At 48.0% G+C, this 22617-nt stretch overlaps 1 protein-coding gene across 1 annotated transcript; it reads right to left on the bottom strand.

Moving 5' to 3' along the window:
• Positions 1-2100: 2100 nt before the first annotated feature.
• LOC137360027 (tubulin alpha-1 chain-like) lies at positions 2101-20606 on the bottom strand. Its single transcript, XM_068025606.1, has 5 exons — positions 20562-20606; positions 18517-18739; positions 11145-11293; positions 9396-10076; positions 2101-2918 (listed from the first exon to the last, which is right to left on the bottom strand). The coding sequence occupies exons 1-5, from the start codon at positions 20562-20564 to the stop codon at positions 2622-2624; spliced, it is 1353 nt and encodes a 450-aa protein (XP_067881707.1). The 5' UTR covers positions 20565-20606; the 3' UTR covers positions 2101-2621.
• Between the last annotated feature and the right edge of the window lie 2011 nt (positions 20607-22617).

Genomic DNA, 22617 nt, shown 5'->3' with positions numbered 1-22617 from the left:
CCATTCAGCCCATCATGTCTGTTCCGGCTCTTTAAAACAGCAGTCCAGTTAGCTAGTCCCACGCGCCCTTGCTCTTTCCCCCATAGCCCTGCAAATTTTTCCTCTTCAAGTATTTCTCCGATTCTCCTTTTGAAAGTTACTATTGAATCTGCTTCCACCGTCCTCTCAGGCAGCGCGTTCCAGATCACAACAACTCACTGCGTCAAAAAAGGTTTCCCTGTGTCATCACCGGTATTTTTCGCCAATCGCTTTAACCCTGTCTCCTCTGGTTACTGATCTGCTGCCGGTGGAAACCATTTCTCCTTATGTAACTTCTTTTGTCAAAAACCCCCCCTGCACACGATACAGGTACAAGTACATCACGCGTGTTACATTTACTTAACAACGACTCCTCGTTGGTTGCTCGACTTTGTCATATCTCTTTCTTGCTCCCCACCACCCCCCTATATGGCATTCTGACATGAATTGATTATAGACACGGCGCATCTCAGCGCAGATTCTAGGGTTTTTGGCCAGCGGTTGCGAGCGATCCGTTTGACTTCATCCAGGCTTTTCCCACCTCTCTCCTGTCTGCTCTCCCACCTTCCACCCATCATAAACTTCAGCCCCTCCAAAATCCCGCTGCCCATGCCCTGACTGGCACCAAGCCCCATTCACCCATCACCCCTCAGCTCGCTGACCTGCATTGGCTCCAGGTCCGGCAACACCTCGGTTTTAAAATTCCCGTCCTTTTTAAATCCCTCCACGGCCTCACCTCCTCTCCCCATCTCTGTAACCTCCTCCAGCCCCTACAACTCTCCGAGGTCTCCACTCCCCTCCAATTCCGGCCTCTTGAGCATCCCCCGATTCCCATCGCTCCACCATTGGCGGCCGTGCCTTCAGCTGCCTGGGGCCCTAAGCTCTGGAATTCCCTCCCTAAACCTCTCCACCTCACTTTCCTCCTTTAAGACACTCCTTAAAACCTACTTCTTTGACTGCGCTTTTGGTCACCTGTCCCTGATATCTCCTTATGCGGCTCAGTATCAAATTTGGTCTGATTTATACTCCTGACGCTGTATAAATGCATGAGAATGTTTAATCACACTAAATCTGCCAGGCACGCCCTCTGCTCTTCACTGGGTGCTCATTATGAGATGGTATCGTGTGTGATAGAGGCTAACACATGAATTAGATTCGTCCGTTCAGATTGGGCAGGAGAACACCATGTGAGCCAGAGGTGTCAGGTTAAATCAATTTAAGAAGTATGAAAGAATTTGGAGTCAACATGTGGAGGTTGCAGCTGCAAACGTGTGATGTTTATAATCGTGCAAAATTATCTTGTCAGCTACAAAAAAACAAAGCCCACATTCCAGTGAGAAGGGGGTAAATGAAGTGCAGCATTGCCATCTGGTGGTGCAGTAGTGTGTGACAGATACTCATGACATCAAGGAGATATGGGGATAGTGGGGATACATGGCGTTGAGGTAGATGATCAGCCATGATCTGTTTGAATGGTGGAGCAGGCCCGACGGGCCGAATGGCCTACTCCTGCTCCTATTTCCTGTGTTCCTAAAGATCACATGTCAATAATATCAGACTTAACAGGTTCCAAGCAAGTCATGTGACATTGTTCCTCTCAGAATATGGATAGACTCACTTTCATTAATCGTTTAGTATTCCATGCAGGGAAATTGCCTGGATTAGTTAGTAGTGAGCAGACCCTGATGGATATCCTACCAGTAAGTATATAGACATATTAACTTGCTTCTACTTGCTGCCGCTATTAGTAAAACCAACAAGTTGATTCATCTTTGGCTTCCGAACCAATATACTGGCCTCTTTACCTGTGTTACACACCCCTGCAGCAGATAACCAACAAGCAGTGACCAAGGAAGTTCAGCAGACACAATAATCAAAAAAAAAACACACACTCTGCTTTTCAGCAAACATTTTACCAACAAACGCACAAAACTGGTAAAGTACAGCATGCATAAACTTTGCGTACATGTCGATTGAAATAAGAGAATTTGAAGGGAGGCTTGCATTTCCACAATGTGCTGCAGGACCTCCAGACATCCCCAAGTGCTCACAGCCAACAAGGTACTTTTTGAAGTACTAGTCACTAGAAACACGGCAGCCAATTTGTGCACAGCAAGCTCCCACAAACAACAATGAGATAATGGCTAGATAATTTAGTTCACTGATGTTGTCCTGGTCTCCTGGGGCCAATATTTATCCATCAACCAACATCATTATAAAAAACAGATCAGCTGGGTCATTTATCACATTGCTGTTTGTGGGAGCTTGCTGTGCATAAATTGGCTGCGGTGTGTTCTGCATTATAATTTCCAAAATAAAGACTTCATTGGTGGTGTGGCATTTTGGGATAGACCGAAGTGGAGGCACTGAAGAAAGGCAAGGTCGGACATCATCCTGGGCCTGAGTTCCATGTGTCACAGATCCTATTTGAAGGAACCGTGACCTCCGAGGTGAGCCGCCCAATGGTATGGCTGTTGTGCATATGAACTGAACAAACCTCAATAATGTCAAATAGTTATATATTGTTAATTAAACATTTCTTTAACATACAGAGCAAGGAGGTCAATCAAAGACTTAAAACCCTTTTACTCTCGTTATTTTGTTCACACTCCCTCCTCCGCCAGATAGTCCAGGTAGGAAGAATCGATAGCCACTTCCTCATAATCCTTCTCGAGTGAGGCCAGGTCCTCCCGTGCGTCCTGGAACTCCCCTTCCTCCAGCCCCTCCCCCACGTACCAGTGGACAAAGGCCCGCTTGGCGTACATCTTATCGAATTTGAGGTTGAGGCGGGTCCAAGCCAAGGAAATGGCGGTGGTGTTGCTCAGCATACAGAGGGCTCGCTGCACCTTTGCCAGATCGCCCCCTGGCACCACCGTCGGGGGCTGGTAGTTGATGCCAACCTGCAGGAAAGAGCAGCAGTTTGAAGATTTTGTGGGACACAAAAAGTGACCTCGAGGTCTGTCTGTCTGTTTATATATCCATCTCTCTCTTTTCTATCCATCTCAGTATCTCTGTCTCTATGTGTATCTGTTATCATCTATCCATCTATCTATCTATCAATCCATATATTTCTGTCTATTGTTGAGGCAAGAATGTTACTGAATGAGGCATAGCTGAAATTGAAACCAGAGTATTTATCAGTTTACCTCCAGAAAGATAGATGTCAGCCGTGGCTCAGTTGGTCTCTCTCACGCCTTTGAGTCAGAAGATCATGGCTTCAAGCCTCCACTCCAATGATTTGTGCACATTATCCACCTTTCCCAGTGGAGTACTGGGAGCACTGCACTGTCTTTCCAATGAAGTGTTAAACCCTAGGCCCCTCGGATGGATGTGGAAGATCCCACCGCCACTATTGGTGAAGAGCAGTTGGGGAAGAGGGGGAAAGGCATGGGAGAGGGTGTTCTCCCTGGGGTCCTGGGGCCAATATTTATCCCTCAACTTCATTAAACTGGTCATTATCTCATTGCTGTTTTTTGGAGCTTGCTGTGGGCAAACTGGCTGCTGCGTTACCTACATGACAACATAGATGACACTTTGAAAGTACTTCATGGGCAGTGAAGCAATTTGGGGACATGCTAGATTTGTGTAAGACGCCGGAGAAATGCAGAACGTTCTTTCTATCTGGGAGAAACGCACAATGTGTTGCATGTTTGGTCACAGTATTCAATACTGTGACTGTTCTTCAGAATTAGAGCTTCCCAGCCCGGCCTTCATTCAACTGAAAATCAGACAGTAAAAGTGCACTCCAGATCATAGGGAACGCAAGGTCTGCTTATGGGAGTAACCTTAACTAGAGAACTGTACCCTAGAGACACTGTACCCGCGAGCCCTATGCCCATGAGACCCTGAACCCAGAGACACTGTACCGACCATTCCTGTGCCTGGAAGACCCTGTGCCCAAGAGACCCTGAACAGAGACCCTGTACCCACTATTCCTGTGCCTGGAAACCCTGTACCCAAGAGACCCTGAACAGAGACCCTGTACCCACTATTCCTGTGCCTGGAGGACCCTGAACAGAGACCCTCTACCCAAGAGACCCTGAACAGAGACCCTGTAGCCACTATTCCTGTGCCTGGAAGACCCTGTACCCAAGAGACCCTGTACCCAAGAGACCCTGAACAGAGACCCTGTACCCACTATTCCTGTGCCTGGAAGACCCTGAACAGAGACCCTGTACCCACCATTCCTGTGCCTGGAAGACCCTGAACAGAGACCCTGTACCCACTATTCCTGTGCCTGGAAGACCCTGAACAGAGACCCTGTACCCACCATTCCTGTGCCTGGAAGACCCTGAACAGAGACCCTGTACCCACCATTCCTGTGCCTGGAATCCCTGTACCCAAGAGACCCTGAACAGAGACCCTGTACCCACCATTCCTGTGCCTGGAAGACCCTGTACCCAAGAGACCCTGAACAGAGACCCTGTACCCACCATTCCTGTGCCTGGAAGACCCTGTACCCACCGTTCCTGTGCCTGGAAGACCCTGTACCCAAGAGACCCTGAACCCAGAGACCCTGTACCCACCATTCCTGTGCCTGGAAGACCCTGAACAGAGACCCTGTACCCACCATTCCTGTGCCTGGAAGACCCTGTACCCACCGTTCCTGTGCCTGGAAGACCCTGTACCCAAGAGACCCTGAACCCAGAGACCCTGTACCCACCATTCCTGTGCCTGGAAGACCCTGAACAGAGACCCTGTACCCACCATTCCTGTGCCTGGAAGACCCTGTACCCAAGAGACCCTGAACAGAGACCCTGTACCCACCATTCCTGGGCCTGGAAGACCCTGTACCCAAGAGACCCTGAACCCAGAGACCGTGTACCCAGAAACCCTGTACAAATTATTCCTGTACCCGCGAGACCCTGAACCCAACAGACCCTGAACCCAGAGACCCTGTACCCACTATTCCTGTACCCGTGAGACCCTGAACCCAAGAGACCCTGTATCCAGAGATGCTGCACACAATATTCCTGTACCCAGAGACGCTGTACCCAGACACCCTGTACAAATTATTCATGTACCCGCGAGACCCTGAACCCAAGAGACCCTGTACACAATATTCCAGTGCCTGGAAGAACCTGTACCCAAGAGACCCTGAACCCAGAGACCCTGTACCCAGACACCCTGTACAAACTATTCCTGTACCCGCGAGACCCTGAACCCAAGAGACCCTGAACCCAGAGACACTGTACACAATATTCCTGTACCCAGATACCCTGTACCCAGAGACACTGTACACAATATTCCTGTACCCAGAGACCCTGTACACAATATTCCTGTACCCAGATACCCTGTACCCAGAGACCCTGTACACAATATTCCTGTACCCAGATACCCTGTACCCAGGGACCCTGTACACAATATTCCTGTACCCAGATACCCTGTACCCAGAGACACTGTACAAACTATTCCTGTACCCGCGAGACCCTGAACCCAAGAGACCCTGAACCCAGAGACACTGTACACAATATTCCTGTACCCAGATACCCTGTACACAATATTCCTGTACCCAGAGACACTGTACACAATATTCCTGTACCCAGAGACCCTGTACACAATATTCCTGTACCCAGATACCCTGTACCCAGGGACCCTGTACACAATATTCCTGTACCCAGATACCCTGTACCCAGAGACACTGTACACAATATTCCTGTACCCGAGACACTGTACACAATATTCCTGTACCCAGAGACCCTGTACACAATATTCCTGTACCCAGATACCCTGTACCCAGAGACACTGTACACAATATTCCTGTACCCGAGACACTGTACACAATATTCCTGTACCCAGAGACCCTGTACACAATATTCCTGTACCCAGAGACCCTGTACACAATATTCCTGTACCCAGGGACCCTGTACACAATATTCCTGTACCCAGATACCCTGTACCCAGAGACACTGTACACAATATTCCTGTACCCGAGACACTGTACACAATATTCCTGTACCCAGAGACCCTGTACACAATATTCCTGTACCCAGATACCCTGTACCCAGGGACCCTGTACACAATATTCTTGTACCCAGAGACCCTGTACACAATATTCCTGTACCCAGATACCCTGTACCCAGAGACACTGTACACAATATTCCTGTACCCGAGACACTGTACATAATATTCATGAACCCAGAGACCCTGTACCCAGACACCCTGTACAAACTATTCCTGTACCCGCGAGACCCTGAACCCAACAGACCCTGAACCCAGAGACACTGTGCACAATATTCCTGTACCCAGATACCCTGTACCCAGAGACCCTGTACACAATATTCCTGTACACAGAAACCCTGTACCCAGACACCCAGTACACAATATTCCTGTACCCAGAGACCCTGTACACAATATTCCTGTACCCAGAGACCCTGTACCCAGAAACCCTGTACACAATATTCCTGGACCCAGAGACCCTGTACATAATATTCCTGTACCCAGAATCCCTGTACCCGAGACCCTGTACACAATATTCCTGTACCCAGATTCCCTGTACACAATATTTCTGTACTCAGAAACCCTGTACCCAAAGACCCTGTACATAATATTCCTGTACCCAGAATCCCTGTACACAGAAACCCTGTATACAATATTCCTGTACCCAGAGACCCTGTACCCTGAGACCCTGTACACAATATTCCTGTACCCAGGGACCCTGTACACAATATTCCTGTACCAAGAAACCCTGTACCCAGAGACCCTGTACCCAGGGAACCTGTACACACTATTCCTGTACCGAGACACCCTGTACCCAGAGACCTTGTACACAATATTCCTGTACCCTGAGACCCTGTACCCAGAGACCCTGTACACAATATTCCTGTGCCCAGGGACCCTGTACACAATATTCCTGTACCCAGAGACCCTGTACACAATATTCCTGTACCCAGGGAACCTGTACACACTATTCCTGTACCGAGACACCCTGTACCCAGAGACCTTGTGCACAATATTCCTGTACCCTGAGACCCTGTACCCAGAGAACCTGTACACAATATTCCTGTACCCAGACACCCTGTACCCACTATTCCTGTACCCAGAGACCCTGTACACAATATTCCTGTACCCAGAGTCCCTGTACCCAGAAACCCTGTACACAATATTCCTGGACCCAGAGACCCTGTACATAATATTCCTGTACCCAGAATCCCTGTACCCGAGACCCTGTACACAATATTCCGGTACCCAGGGACCCTGTACACAATATTCCTGTACCCAGATTCCCTGTACACAATATTTCTGTATTCAGAAACCCTGTACCCAAAGACCCTGTACATAATATTCCTGTACCCAGAATCCCTGTACACAGAAACCCTGTACACAATATTCCTGTACCCAGGGACCCTGTACTCAGAGACCCTGTACACACTATTCCTGTACCCAGAGATCCTGTACCCTGAGACCCTGTACACACTATTCCTGTACCCAGAGACCCTGTATACAATATTCCTGTACCCACTATTCCTGTACCCAGAGACCCTGTACACAATATTCCTGTACCCAGAGACCCTGTACACAATATTCCTGTACCCAGAAACCCTGCACACAATATTCCTGTACCCAGAAACCCTGTACCCAGGGAACCTGTACACACTATTCCTGTACCCAGAGACCTTGTACACAATATTCCTGTACCCTGAGACCCTGTACCCAGGGAACCTGTACACAATATTCCTGTACCCAGACACCCTGTACCCACTATTCCTGTACCCAGAGACCCTGTACACAATATTCCTGTACCCAGGGACCCTGCACACATTATTCCTGTACCCAGAAACCCTGTACCCAGAGACCCTGTACCCAGGGAACCTGTACACACTATTCCTGTACCCAGGGACCCTGCACACATTATTCCTGTACCCAGAAACCCTGTACCCAGAGACCCTGTACCCAGGGAACCTGTACACACTATTCCTGTACCGAGAAACCCTGTACCCAGAGACCTTGTACACAATATTCCTGTACCCAGAGACCCTGTACCCAGGAAACCTGCACACAATATTCCTGTACCCAGACACCCTGTACACACTATTCCTGTACCCAGAAACCCTGTACACACTATTCCTGTACCCAGAGACCCTGTACCCAGACACCCTGTACACAACATTCCTCTACCCAGAAACCCTATACCCAGAGACCCTGTACCCACTATTCCTGTAGCCAGACACCCTGTACCCAAAGACCCTGTACCCACTATTCCTGTACCCAGAGACCCTGTACCCAGGGACCCTGTACACAATATTCCTGTACCCAGAGACACTGTGCACAATATTCCTGTACCCAGGGACCCTGTACCCAGAGACCCTGTACACACTATTCCTGTACCCAGAGACCCTGTACCCAGATACTCTGTACCCAGAGACCCTGTACACACTATTCCTGTACCCAGAGACCCTGTACCCAGGGACCCTGTACACAATATTCCTGTACCCAGAGACCCTGTACACACTATTCCTGTACCCAGAGACCCTGTACCCAGAGACCCTGTTCACACTATTCCTGTACCCAGAGACCCTGTACACAATATTCCTGTACCAAGAGACCCTGTACCCAGAGACCCTGTACACACTATTCCTGTACCCAGAGACCCTGTACCCAGACACCCTGTACACACTATTCCTGTACCCAGAGATCCTGTACCCAGGGACCCTGTACACAATATTCCTGTACCCAGAGACCCTGTACACACTATTCCTGTACCCAGAAACCCTGTACCCAGAGACCCTGTACACACTATTCCTGTACCCAGAGACCCTGTACACACTATTCCTGTACCCCAGAGACCCTGTACACAATATTCCTGTACCCAGATACCCTGTACCCAGAGACCCTGTACACAATATTCCTGTACCCAGAGACCCTGTACCCAGAGACCCTTTACACAATATTCCTGTACCCAGAGACCCTGTACTCAATATTCCTGTACCCAGGGACCCTGTACACACTATTCCTGTACCCAGAAACCCTGTACCGAGAGACCCTGTACACAATATTCCTGTACCCAGAGACTCTGTACACACTATTCCTGGACCCAGAAATCCTGTACCCAGGGACCCTGTACACACTATTCCTGTACCCAGATACCCCGTAAACACTATTCCTGTACCCCGAGACCCTGTACCCAGACACCCTGTACCCATGAATCCTGCACAATGAGACCTGGCACAAGCAAGTCTTGTAAGCACAAGACCCTGTACCAAGTCCTGTGCCCACGAGACCCTGTGCCCATGCGACCCAATACCTATGAGAATTCCTTGTGTAACAAGGACACTGAACTGCACATTATTCAGGTGGTACATACTAGGGAAATTGACTGGCAGGCATGACCTTGTAGGACTCCTGCTCATCCAGTTACATAGACTGAGATGACTTACCTTGAATCCAGTTGGGCACCAATCAACAAAGCTAACCGTGTGCATCCTCTTGATGGAGGCGATGGTGCTGTTGACTTCCTTGGCCACTACGTCGCCTCGGTACAGCAGGCAGCAGGCCATGTACCTGCCCATGTTGGGGTCGCACTTCACCATATGGTTGCCTGCCTTGAAGCAGGCTTTGGTGATCTTCTGCGTGGACTGCTGGTTACTGTAAGCCACCTCCTTCGGCATAAGGGGCGCATAGGTTACCAGCGGGTAGTGAATGCGGGGATAGGGGACCAGGTTCGTCTGGAACTCAGTCAGGTCCACGTTGAGGGCACCGTCGAACCGCAGCGACGCCGTGATGGAAGACACTATCTGTGCCACGAGACGGTTGAGGTTGGTGTAGGATGGTTGCTCAATGTCAAGATTACGCCGACATATGTCGTAAATGGCCTCATTGTCCACCAAGAAGGCGCAGTCAGAGTGCTCGAGGGTGCAGTGGGTGACGAGTACGGCATTGTACGGCTCGACCACCGCGGTGGAAATCTGCGGCGCGGGGTAAACGGAAAACTCCAGTTTGGCTTTCTTGCCGTAGTCAACGGAGAGTCTCTCCATCAGGAGGGAAGTAAAGCCTGAGCCAGTCCCGCCCCCGAAACTGTGGAAGATGAGGAAACCCTGCAGTCCTGTACACTGGTCAGCCTGACGGTAAAAGGAAAAAAGCAATGCTTGAAGGCGGATGCAACACAGATTGACTCAAAGGATATTGGGGCTAATAGGGTGAAATTACGTGGACAGACTGGGCTTGTATCCCCTCGAGTGTAGAAGATTAAGGGGGGTGATCTAATCGAGGGGTTTAAGATTATTAAAGGATTCGATCGGGTCGATAGAGAGAAACTATTTCCTCTGGTGGGGGGAGAGTCCAGAACAAGGGGGCAGAACCTTAAAATTCGAGCCAGGCTGTTCAGGGGTGATGTCAGGAGGCACTTGTTCACACAAAGGGGAGTGGGAATCTGGAACTGTCTCCCCCAGAAAGCTGTTGAGGCCGGGGGTCAATTGGAAATTTCAAACCTGAGATTGATCGATTTTCGTTGGGTGAGGGGATTAAGGGTTATAGAACTAAGGCGGGGAGATGGGAGTTAAAATACAGATCAGCCATGGTCTAATTGAGAAGATGCTCCTTAAAACCTACTTCTTTGTCCAAACTTCTAGTCACCTGTTCTCACATCATCTTACGGGGTTCAGTGTCAAATTTTGTTTGTTAACACTCCTGTGAAGTAATTTGGGATGTTTTACTACATGAATGGTGCTGTCATAGTCATAGACAGCACAGAAGGAGGCCATTCGGCCCATCAAGCCCATGTCATCTGTGGTTGGGGTCTAAACAAGAGGTAAAAAGAGAAAGTGAGAGACAGAGAGAGAGTAAGAAAAGTGGGAACTGAGGCTCAAAACAACTGGCGGTTCAAATTCATCTTAACCACTCTCAATGCCACTGAGCTCAGAATAGGAAACACGGAGTCAGGGTCTCTGCTCTCCATATAGTGACAGCTCCCCCCTATCCCCACAACACTCCTCCCCCCACCTCGGTAACTGTACACGTCTGGAAATCGTGGAAGGAGAGGCTCGAGTGCTGGCCCACACGGCCAAATAGGCTCACCACCCGAGGCCGCAGATGACGACTGGTCACTACTGCGAGTTCGAACAGAAGAGGAGAAAACTTGTGAAAGGGGGAAGGGTCGCTCAGGATATCTTTTTAAATAAATAACCTACCAGCTTTCGTATGCGATCCAAGACCAGATCCACAATCTCCTTGCCGATGGAGTAGTGACCCCGTGCGTAGTTATTAGCCGCATCCTCCTTGCCGGTGATGAGCTGCTCGGGGTGAAAGAGCTGTCGGTAGGTGCCGGTGCGGACCTCATCTGGGGACAGAAAAAGGAATGGATATTAATTAAGTGAACATTCGACTCACTGACCTACATTGGCTGACAGGAGACATTGACGTAGTGATGATGTCACCATGCTACTAATCCAGTGGCCCAGGCTAATGCACTGAGGATATGGGTTCAAATCCCAACATGACAACTAGTGGAATTTAAGTTCAATTAATTAACAAATTCAATTAATTGATATTAAAAAAATCTGGAATTGAAAGCTAGTCTCAGTAATGGTTCCATAAGACTATCATTGATTGTTGTAAAAACCCGTCTGGTTCACTACCATCCTTTAGTGACGGAAATCTGCCGTCCTTACCTGGTCTGGCCTACATGTGACTCCAGACACACAGCAATGTGGTTGACTCCCAACTGCCCTCTGAAATGGCCAAGCAAGCCGTTCAGTTGTCAAGGGCAATTAGAGATGGGCCTTGCCAGTGACGCTCACATCCCATTAAAGTATAATAAAAAAAAGGAGTAAAAACAGAAAGTGCTGGAAATACTCAGCAGGTCTGACAGCGTCTATGGGAAGAGAAGTACAGTTAATGTTTCAGGTCTGTGACCTATTTATCAGAATTTAAAAAAGGAGGTTGGGCAACAAAGCCCCCCCTCCACATCCAACCAAAGTTGATTATCCTATCTTTTCTTGTATCGCTCAGGAACATCCTGAAGCACTTCAATTGTAATTGAGTTCTTTGAATGTGCAGGCACCCATCACACCGTATGAGCTGACCTCCTTTGGCTCCTGAACCCCAATGCCTCAATTTTAAACACCTCAACCTCGTTCTCAAAACACTCCGATACTATACGTGTTTCATAACAAAGACCGGCTACATCCAGCTCCATAACATCGCCCATCTCCATCCCTGCCTCAGCTCATCAGCTGCCAAAAGCCTCATCCATGCTTTTGTCATCGCCAGACTCGACTATTCCGATGCTCATCCACGGCCGGCCTCCCTCCACAAACTTCAGCTCATCCAAAACTCCGCTGTCCCATATCTTAACTCACACCATGTCCCTTTCATCCATCACCTCCATGCTGTTGACCAACATTGGCCCCTGCTTTCCCTAACACTGCAAACTTAAAATCCTTGTCCTGCTTCTCCACGGCCACCCTCCCAGTCTCTAAAACCTCCTCCAGCCCCTACAACCCTCCGAGATCTCTGTGCTCCTCCAATTCTGGCCTCTTGTCCATTCCTCATTTCCTTCAACCCACCATTGGCGGCCGTGCCTTCAGCTGCCTGGAGCCCTAAGCTCTGGAATTCCCTCCCTAAACCTCTCCGTCTCTCTCTCTCTCTCTTCCTTTAAGATGCTCCTTAAAACCGACCTCTTTGACCAAGCTTGCTGTCATGTTTCTGTCAGATTTACACTCCTGTGAAGCACCTTGGGGACATTTTTACGATGTTAAAGGCGCTATAATAAATGCAAGTTGTTGTTGTGCTAGCTGCCTTTGCAGAAGATAAGACAATGCAAATCTTTCACTCGTGAGGGTATGTGCCATTGACCAGCTGACGTATTGTCTGGTCTGGTAATGTGTTTAATTGCCAGTATTGGCCATTCATTGAGCCATCAACAGATAGAGTTGCATATAAACAGTCTGAGAGCAGCTCTCAGACTGCAACTCTATTCAGAAAAGTTCTCTATTGACCTAGAAAGTTAGCTCTGAATAGGGGCCACTCGTTGGGTACACTGGCCTTGGAGGGGAAAAGAAAGGAAGAAAGACTTGCATTTATATAGCTCCTTTTACAACCCCAGGATGTCCCAAAGCGCTTTACAGCAAGTGAAGATTTTATTTTTAAGTGCTGCCACATAGGAGACACAGCAACCAGTTTGCGCACAGCAAGCTCCCACGTTTTTTTCTCTGTGATGTTGATTGCGGGATAAATAACAGCAATCACAATGGGGAGAACTCCCTTACTCTTCTTCAGATAAGTGCCTTGGGATCTTTTAAATCCACCTGAGACAGCGGACAATCATCAGCCATACAACACCTCCGGCAGTGCAATGCTCCCTCAGCACTACAGACTCAGCCTCGATGTTTTACACTCAAGTCACTGGAGTGGGGACTTGAACCCACAACCTACTGACAAATAGACGTGAGTGCTACCAACTGAGCCACGATGACACACGGGGAGGAGGTGGTCGTGTGCTGGGTGTAGAGTTTGCAAGCACCTTCCATCACCAATTCCGCTAGTTGGGGAGTATAGCATTGGGGGCATAGTCTAAACATTAGAGCCAGACCTTTCAGCAGTGAAATTCGGAAACATTTCTACACCCAAAGGGCGGTGAAGTGTGGAACTCTCTTCTGCAAATGGCAATCGATGCCGGATCAACTGTTGATGTTAAATTGATAGATTTTTGTCAACTGAATGTATTAAGGGATATGGGGCAAAGGGGTTAGGTCACGGATCAGCCACGATCTCACTAAATGGTGAAACAGGCTTGAGGGGACTAAATGGACTCCTCTTCCTATGCTTCTATTACACTCCTGACTTGTGCCTTGTAGATGGTGGGCAGGCTTTGGGGAGTCAGGAGGTGAGTTACTCGCCACCGAATCCCCAGCCTCTGACCTGCTCTTGTAGTCACAGTATTTATATGGCTGGTCCTGTTCAGTTTCTGGTCAATGGTAACCTCCCCAGGATGTTGATAGTGGGTTTTGCAGCGATGGTAATGCCATTGAACATCCAGGGGAGATGGTTAAATTCTCTCTTGTTGGACATGGTCATTGCCTGGCACTTGCATGGCACGAATGTTACGTGACACTTTTCAGCCCAAGCCAGAACGTTGTCCAGGTCTTATTGCTTGCAGGCACCAACTGCTTCAGTATCTGAGGAGTCACGAATGGTGCTGAACATTGTGCAATCATCAGTGAACATCCCCACTTCTGAACTTAGGGAAAATCATTGATGAAGCAGCTGAAGATGGTTGGGCCTAGGACACTACCCTGAGGAACTCCTGCCGCAATATCCTGGTGCAAAGATGATTGGCCTCCAACAACCACAACTATCTTCCTTTGTGAATACAACCAGCGGAGGGTTTTCCCTCTGATTCCCATTGACTCCAGTTTTGCTCGGGCTCCTTGATGCCACACTCGGTCAAATGCTGCCTTGATGTCAAGGGCAGTCACTCTCACCTCACCTCTCGAGTTCAGCTCTTTTGTCCATGTTTGGACCAAGGCTGTAATGAGGTCTGGAGCCAAGTGGCCCCGGCGGAACCCAAACTGAGCACCAGTTAGCAGATTATTGCTGAGTAAGTGCTGCTTAATAGCATTATCTACGACACCTTCTATCACTTTGCTGATGATTAAGGGTAGACTGACGGGGCGGCAATTGGCTAGATTTGATTTGTTCTGCTTTTTGTGTATAGGACGTACCTGGGCAATTTTCCACATTGTCGGGTAGATACCAGTCTTGTAGTTGTACTGGAACAGCTTGGCTAGGGGTGTGGCTAGTTCTGGTGCAGAAGTCTTCAGCACTACAGGCAAGATGTTGTCAGAGCCTATAGCCTTTGTTGTATCCAGAGCCTTTGGCCATTTCTTGATATGATGTGGAGTGTACTGAATTGGCTGAAGTCTCGCATCTGTGATGCTGGAAACCTCAGAAGGAGGCCAAGATGGATCATCCACTCGGCACTTCTAGCAGAAGATGGATGCAAATGCTTCAGCCTTGTCTTTCGCACTGATGTGCTGGGCTCCCCCATCATTGAGGATGGGGATATTTGTGGAGCTTCTTCCTCAGGTTAGTTGTTTAATTGTCCACCACCATTCACGATGGGATGAGGCAGCACTGCAGAGCTTTGATCTGCTCCATTGGTTGTGGGATCACTTTGCTCTGTCTATCACAGGCTGCTTCTGCTGTCCGGCGTGCATGTGTTACAGCTTCATCAGGTTGCCACCTCATTTTTAAGTATGCCTGGTTCTTCTCCTGGCATGCTGTCCTGCACTCCTCATTGAACCAGGGTTGGTCCCCTGGCTTGATGGTAATGGTCGAGTGAGGGATATGCCGGGGCATGAGATTACAGATTGTGGTGGAATACAATTCTGCTGCTGCTAATGGCCCACAGCACCTCATGGACGCCCAGTTTTGAGCTGCTAAATCAGTTCAGCACAGTGGTGGTGTCACACAATACAATGGAGGGTATCCTCAGTGCAAAGATGGGACTTCATTGCCACAAGGAATCTGCAGTGATCACTCCAACCAATACTGTCATGCACAAATGCATCTGCAATAGGTAGACTGGTGAGGACGAGGTCAAGTAGGTTTTTTCCTCGTGTTGGTTCTCTCACCATCTACTGCAGGCCCGGTCTGGCAGCTATGTTCTCCACAAGGACTCAGCCAGCTTTGTCAGTGGTGGTGCTACCAAGCCTGTCTTGCTGATGGACATTGAAATCTCCCTGGCAGAGTACATTCTGTGCCCTTGCTACCCTCAGCGCCTCTTCCAAGTGGTGTTCAGTAGGTGGTAATCAACAGGAGGTTTCCTCGCTTATATGTGGCCTGTTAGCATGAAACTTCATTGGGTCCAAATTCAAAGTTGGCGACCCCCAGAGCCACTCCCTCCCAACTGTATATGTCAGACTGTTGTTGTACTGTGGGACAGCTCTCCCAATTTTGGCACAAGCTGCCCGGTGTTAATGAGGAGGACTTTGCAGGATCGACTCGGGCTGGGTGTGCCTTTGTCGTATCTGGTGCCTGGTTGATGTCAGATGATCTCTCCAGCTTTATTCATATTAGACTTTTTCATAGCGGTTTGATGCAACAGAGTAAGTCATTTCAGAGGGCAGTTAAGAGTCAACCACATTGCTGTGGTCTGGAGTCACATGTAGGCCAGACCAGGTAAGGATGGCAGATTTCCTTCCCTAAAGGGCATTCATGAACCAGATGGGTTTTTATGACAATCTGGCAGTTTCATGATCACGATTACTGAGACTAGTTTTTTTTCACTCCAGATTTATAGAATTGAATTTAAATTACCCCAGCTGTTGTGGTCAGATTTGAACTCATGTTTCTAGAGTATTAATCCCAGCCTCTAGATTTCTTTTGGGCCTCCTTATCTCGAGAGACAATGGATACGCGCCTGGAGGTGGTCAGTGGTTTGTGAAGCAGCGCCTGGAGTGGCAAAAAGGCCAATTCTAGAGTGACAGGCTCTTCCACAGGTGCTGCAGAGAAATTTGTTTGTCGGGGCTGTTACACAGTTGGCTCTCCCCTTGCGCCTCTGTCTTTTTTCCTGCCAACTACTAAGTCTCTTCGACTCGCCACAATTTAGCCCTGTCTTTATGGCTGCCCGCCAGCTCTGGCGATCGCTGGCAACTGACTCCCACGACTTGTGATCAATGTCACAGGATTTCATGTCACGTTTGCAGACGTCTTTATAGCGGAGACATAGACAGTCGGTGGGTCTGATACCAGGGGGGAGCTCGCTGTACAATGTGTCTTTGGGGATCCTGCCATCTTCCATGCGGCTCACATGGCCAAGCCATCTCAAGCGCCACTGACTCAGTAGTGTGTACAAGCTGGGGATGTTGGCTGCCTCGAGGACTTCTGTGTTGGAGATACGGTCCTGCCACCTGATGCTAAGTATTCTCCGGAGGCAGCGAAGATGGAATGAATTGAGACGTCGCTCTTGGCTGACATACGTTGTCCAGGCCTCGCTGCCATAGAGCAAGGTACTGAGGACACAGGCTTGATACACTCGGACTTTTGTGTTCCGTGTCAGTGCGCCATTTTCCCACACTCTCTTGGCCAGTCTGGACATAGCAGTGGAAGCCTTACCCACGCGCTTGTTGATTTCTGCATCTAGAGACAGGTTACTGGTGATAGTTGAGCCTAGATAGGTGAACTCTTGAACCACTTCCAGAGCGTGGTCGCCAATATTGATGGATGGAGCATTTCTGACGTCCTGCCCCATGATGTTTGTTTTCTTGAGGCTGATGGTTGAGGCTGATGGGCGGCACAGTGGCGCAGTGGTTAGCACTGCAGCCTCACAGCTCCAGGGACCCGGGTTCGATTCTGGGTACTGCCTGTGTGGAGTTTGCAAGTTCTCCCTGTGTCTGCGTGGGTTTTCTCCGGGTGCTCCGGTTTCCTCCCACAAGCCAAAAGACTTGCAGGTTGGTAGGTAAATTGGCCATTATAAATTGTCACTAGTATAGGTAGGTGGTAGGGAAATATAGGGACAGGTGGGGATGTTTGGTAGGAATATGGGATTAGTGTAGGATTAGTATAAATGGGTGGTTGATGGTCGGCACAGACTCGGTGGGCCGAAGGGCCTGTTTCAGTGCTGTATCTCTAATCTAATCTAATCTAATCTAATCTCATAATCTAATCTAGGCCAAATTCATTGCAGGCAGACGCAAACCTGTCGATGAGACTCTGCAGGCACTCTTCAGTGTGAGATGTTAAAGCAGCATCGTCAGCAAAGAGGAGTTCCCTGATGAGGACTTTCCGTACTTTGGACTTCACTCTTAGACGGGCAAGGTTGAACAACCTGCCCCCTGATCTTGTGTGGAGGAAAATTCCTTCTTCAGAGGACTCGAACGCATGTGAAAGCAGCAGGGAGAAGAAAATCCCAAAAAGTGTGGGTGCGAGAACACAGCCCTGTTTCACGCATTACCACTAGGCTACTGTTGCCATTTCTATCCGCAGGGCAATCCAAAGTGCTTTACAGCCAATTTAGCACGTTCAGAATTGTAGGTGCTCTCGAATTGTAAGAAAGACAATTTGCGCATAGCAAGATGGAATCAACAACAATGTGTTAAATGACCAGATCAACTCTGTCAGTGATGTGGGCCAATATCTATCCCTCAACCATCATTTAACAAACAGCAATCTTGTTGTTGTAACATTGTTGTTTGTGGGATCTTGCTATGCGCAAAACTGCCTTTTTTATTCGTTCACGGGATGTGGGCGTTGCTGGCAAAGCCAGCATTTATTGCTCATCCCTAATTGCCTCGAGAAAGTGGTGGTGAGCCACCTCCTTGAACCGCTACAATCTCTACCGTGTCAATGGTAAACCCACAGTGTTGCTCGGGAGGGATGCCATGTTTCCTACAGTACAACAGTGCCTAAGCTTCAAATGTACTTCATTGGCTGTGCAACAATTTGGGACATCCTGGGGCCAGTTAAAGTTGCTATTGAAATGCACGTCCTTTCTGTCTCTGAGTATACTGCAGACATTGAGTTGAGCTAACCCATCAACAATCCAACAACTCCTCTTACCAATCACAGTGGGCTCCAGATCTATAAACACGGCTCGGGGAATGTGTTTGCCCGTCCCTGTCTCATTGAAGAAGGTGCTGAAGGAGTCATCACCACCTCTGGCGGTCCTGTAACGGCGCATTCTCCCGTTTGTTTTGATCCCATGCTCCAGGCAGTACAGCTCCCAGCAAGCGTTGCCGATCTGCACACCGGCCTGGCCAACGTGGATTGAAATACACTCACGCTAAAGAGGAAAGAACAGGTGATTCTTTACACAGGATGGAGGGCAAAGCTTAATACAGAGAGTGGAAGATGGAAGGGAGAAAGATGTGTGGATATCTACTTACTGTCAGCCCACTCACCACACCCGTCACGCCACTCCTGCACAATCTGTACCCCACTCTGCTCAATCCTCTGTTGCACTCCCTCTCTGCTCTGTCCTGGACCCTCATTCACTGTACGCTGCCCTATTACTCTGTCTGTACTCCAGCCCATTCTCATTCTGTGCCTGCTGCTGACATTTACACGCTGTGCCCATCTCCTGTGTTCCATGTTCGGCTCACTCATTTTCCACCCGGTCCCCTTCACTAAACAGTGGCCCGCTCCCTCACTCAGTGTCTTGTCCCCTTCATCAGTCAGCGTCCCACTCCCTCCGTGCCCCTCACCATCAGTGCGCCACTCTCTCTCACTCTGTGGCCTAGCCCTCACTATTCCGTGCCCCACTCCCTTGCTTTTGCAAACTCCCTCAGTCCTCCTCATCATTCAGAATTGTACTCCCTCCATCTCCCACATCATTCAGCTTTTTTGTATTCATTCTCGGGACGAGGGTGTCACTGGCAAGGTCGGCATTTATTGTGCATCCCTAATTGAAGGTTGTGGTCAACCTCCTCCTTGAATACAATTGAATGGCTTACTTTGCCATTTCAGAGGGCAGTTAAGAATCAACAACACTGCCGTGGGTATGGAGTCACATTTCGGCCAGATCGGGTAAGGATGGCAGATTTCCTTACCAGATGGTTTTTTGCGACAATCCAGTGTTTCATGGTCACCATTACTGAGACTAACTTTTTATTCCAGATTTATTTAATTAATTGAGTTCAAATTGTTCCAGCTGTCATGGTGGGATTGGAATTCATGCTTCTGACAAACTTATGAACCAATAAGGAACTTATAAATAGAGGCACAGAGTACAAAAACAAGGAAGTTATGATGAACCTTTATAAATTACTGGTTTGGCCTCAACTGGAGTACTGTGTCTAATTTTGAGTATCGCAATTTAGGAAGGATGTGAGGGCATTACAGAGGGTGCAGAAAAGATTTACGAGAATGGTGCCAGAGATGAGGAACTTCAGTTACATAGATAGATTGGAAAAGCTGGGGTTGTTCTCCTTGGAGAAGGTTGAGAGGGGATTTGATAGAGGTCTTTAAAATCATGAGGGTCCAGACAGAATAGATAAGAAACTGTTCCCATTGGTGGAAGGGTCGAGAACCAGATGACACAGATTTAAGGTGATTGGCAAAAGAGGAAACTTTTTTTATGGAGCAAGTAGTTAGGATCTGGAATGCACTGCCTGAGAACTGTGGCTTTCAAAGGGGAATTGGATAATTATCAGAAGAGAAATGAAAATGCAGGGTTGCAGGAAAAGGGCGGGCAGGGAAGTGGGTCTAGCTGAATTGCTCTTGCAGAGAGCTAGCACGGACACGACGAGAAGAATGGCCTCCTCCTGTGCTGTAACATTTCTATGTCTCTGGATCATTACTGCAGGCCACTGGATTACCAGTCCAGAATGTTACCGTACCCCGAAAGGGCCACGCTTTCTCTGTTACTCCCTCCATTCCCCCCTCATCATTCAGGGCCTCGCTCCCAACAAATTTCCTTCTTCCTTCCCTCCCTGTCCCTTCTCAGCCTCTCAGGGTCTCTGAGGCACGTGGCCCTCAAAGTGGGAGGGGAGAATGAGAACCGAGAGGAACAACGCGCATGCGGCTGGCCGACAACTGGTATTCCACGCAAGCGCACTGGGCAATGTCGGCCTTCGGCAGGAAGCGCAGGCGCACTGGATACTCACCATCCTGCTGCGCTCCTCCTCTTGCTGCAGTCTCCAAGTGGGGAAACGCCTCTCCCTGTCGCACCGGCGGCCTGATGCCGGCTACCATAGGCCGCGCCCACTGCGCCAGTTCAGCTTCCTATTGGCTGCTGGCGACAATCCTCCAGGTTGTCGCGAAAGGCAGACAATCAGCTGGTCGTTGATTTGCTACTGAGTTCATGTGGAGGAACAATCCCAACAATCAATCACTGAAGTAGCTAGGCAACCAGAGACATCCCGCCACAAATCAGTCACACCCCCTACACCCATCATATAATATCAGTGACATCCCCATACACCCATCATATAATATCAGTGACATCCCCATACACCATCATATAATATCAGTGACATCCTCATACACCATCATATAATATCAGTGACACCCCCTACACCATCATATAATATCAGTGACATCCCCATACACCATCATATAATATCAGTGACATCCCCATACACCATCATATAATATCAGTGACACCCCCTACACCATCATATAATATCAGTGACATCCCCATACACCATCATATAATATCAGTGACATCCCCATACACCATCATATAATATCAGTGACATCCCCATACACCATCATATAATATCAGTGACATCCTCATACACCATCATATAATATCAGTGACATCCCCATACACCATCATATAATATCAGTGACATCCCCATACACCATCATATAATATCAGTGACATCCCCATACACCATCATATAATATCAGTGACACCCCCATACACCATCATATAATATCAGTGACATCCCCATACACCCATCATATAATATCAGTGACATCCCCATACACCCATCATATAATATCAGTGACATCCCCAGACACCATCATATAATATCAATGACATCCCCATACACCATCAAATAATATCAGTGACATCCTCATACACCATCATATAATATCAGTGACATCCTCATACACCATCATATAATATCAGTCACATCCCCATACACCATCATATAATATCAGTGACATCCCCATACACCATCATATAATATCAATGACATCCCCATACACCATCATATAATATCAGTGACATCCCCATACACCCATCATATAATATCAGTGACATCCTCAAACACCATCATATAATATCAGTGACATCCCCATACACCCATCATATAATATCAGTGACATCCCCATACACCCATCATATAATATCAGTGACATCCCCATACACCATCATATAATATCAGTGACACCCCCATACACCATCATATAATATCAGTGACATCCCCAGACACCCATCATATAATATCAGTGACATCCCCATACACCATCATATAATATCAGTGACATCCCCAGACACCCATCATATAATATCAGTGACATCCCCATACACCATCATATAATATCAGTGACACCCCCATACACCATCATATAATATCAGTGACACCCCCATACACCATCATATAATATCAGTGACATCCTCATACACCATCATATAATATCAGTGACATCCCCAGACACCATCATATAATATCAGTGACATCCCCATACACCCATCCTATAATATCAGTGACATCCTCATACACCATCATATAATATCAGTGACATCCCCAAACACCCATCATATAATATCAGTGACATCCCCATACAACCATCATATAATATCAGTGACATCCTCATACACCATCATATAATATCAGTGACATCCCCAGACACCATCATATAATATCAGTGACATCCTCATACACCCATCATATAATATCAGTGACATCCTCATACGCCCATCATATAATATCAGTGACATCCTCATACACCATCATATAATATCAGTGACATCCCCAGACACCCATCATATAATATCAGTGACATCCCCATACACCCATCATATAATATCAGTGACATCCTCATACACCATCATATAATATCAGTGACATCCCCATACACCATCATATAATATCAGTGACATCCTCATACACCCATCATATAATATCAGTGACATCCCCATACACCATCATATAATATCAGTGACATCCCCAGACACCCATCATATAATATCAGTGACACCCCCAT

This window comes from Heterodontus francisci, unplaced genomic scaffold (genome assembly GCF_036365525.1).
Source record: "Heterodontus francisci isolate sHetFra1 unplaced genomic scaffold, sHetFra1.hap1 HAP1_SCAFFOLD_594, whole genome shotgun sequence".
NCBI lineage: Eukaryota > Metazoa > Chordata > Chondrichthyes > Heterodontiformes > Heterodontidae > Heterodontus > Heterodontus francisci.
Note: the sequence above shows the minus strand (reverse complement) of the source record. Positions and strands in the feature narration are given on the sequence as shown.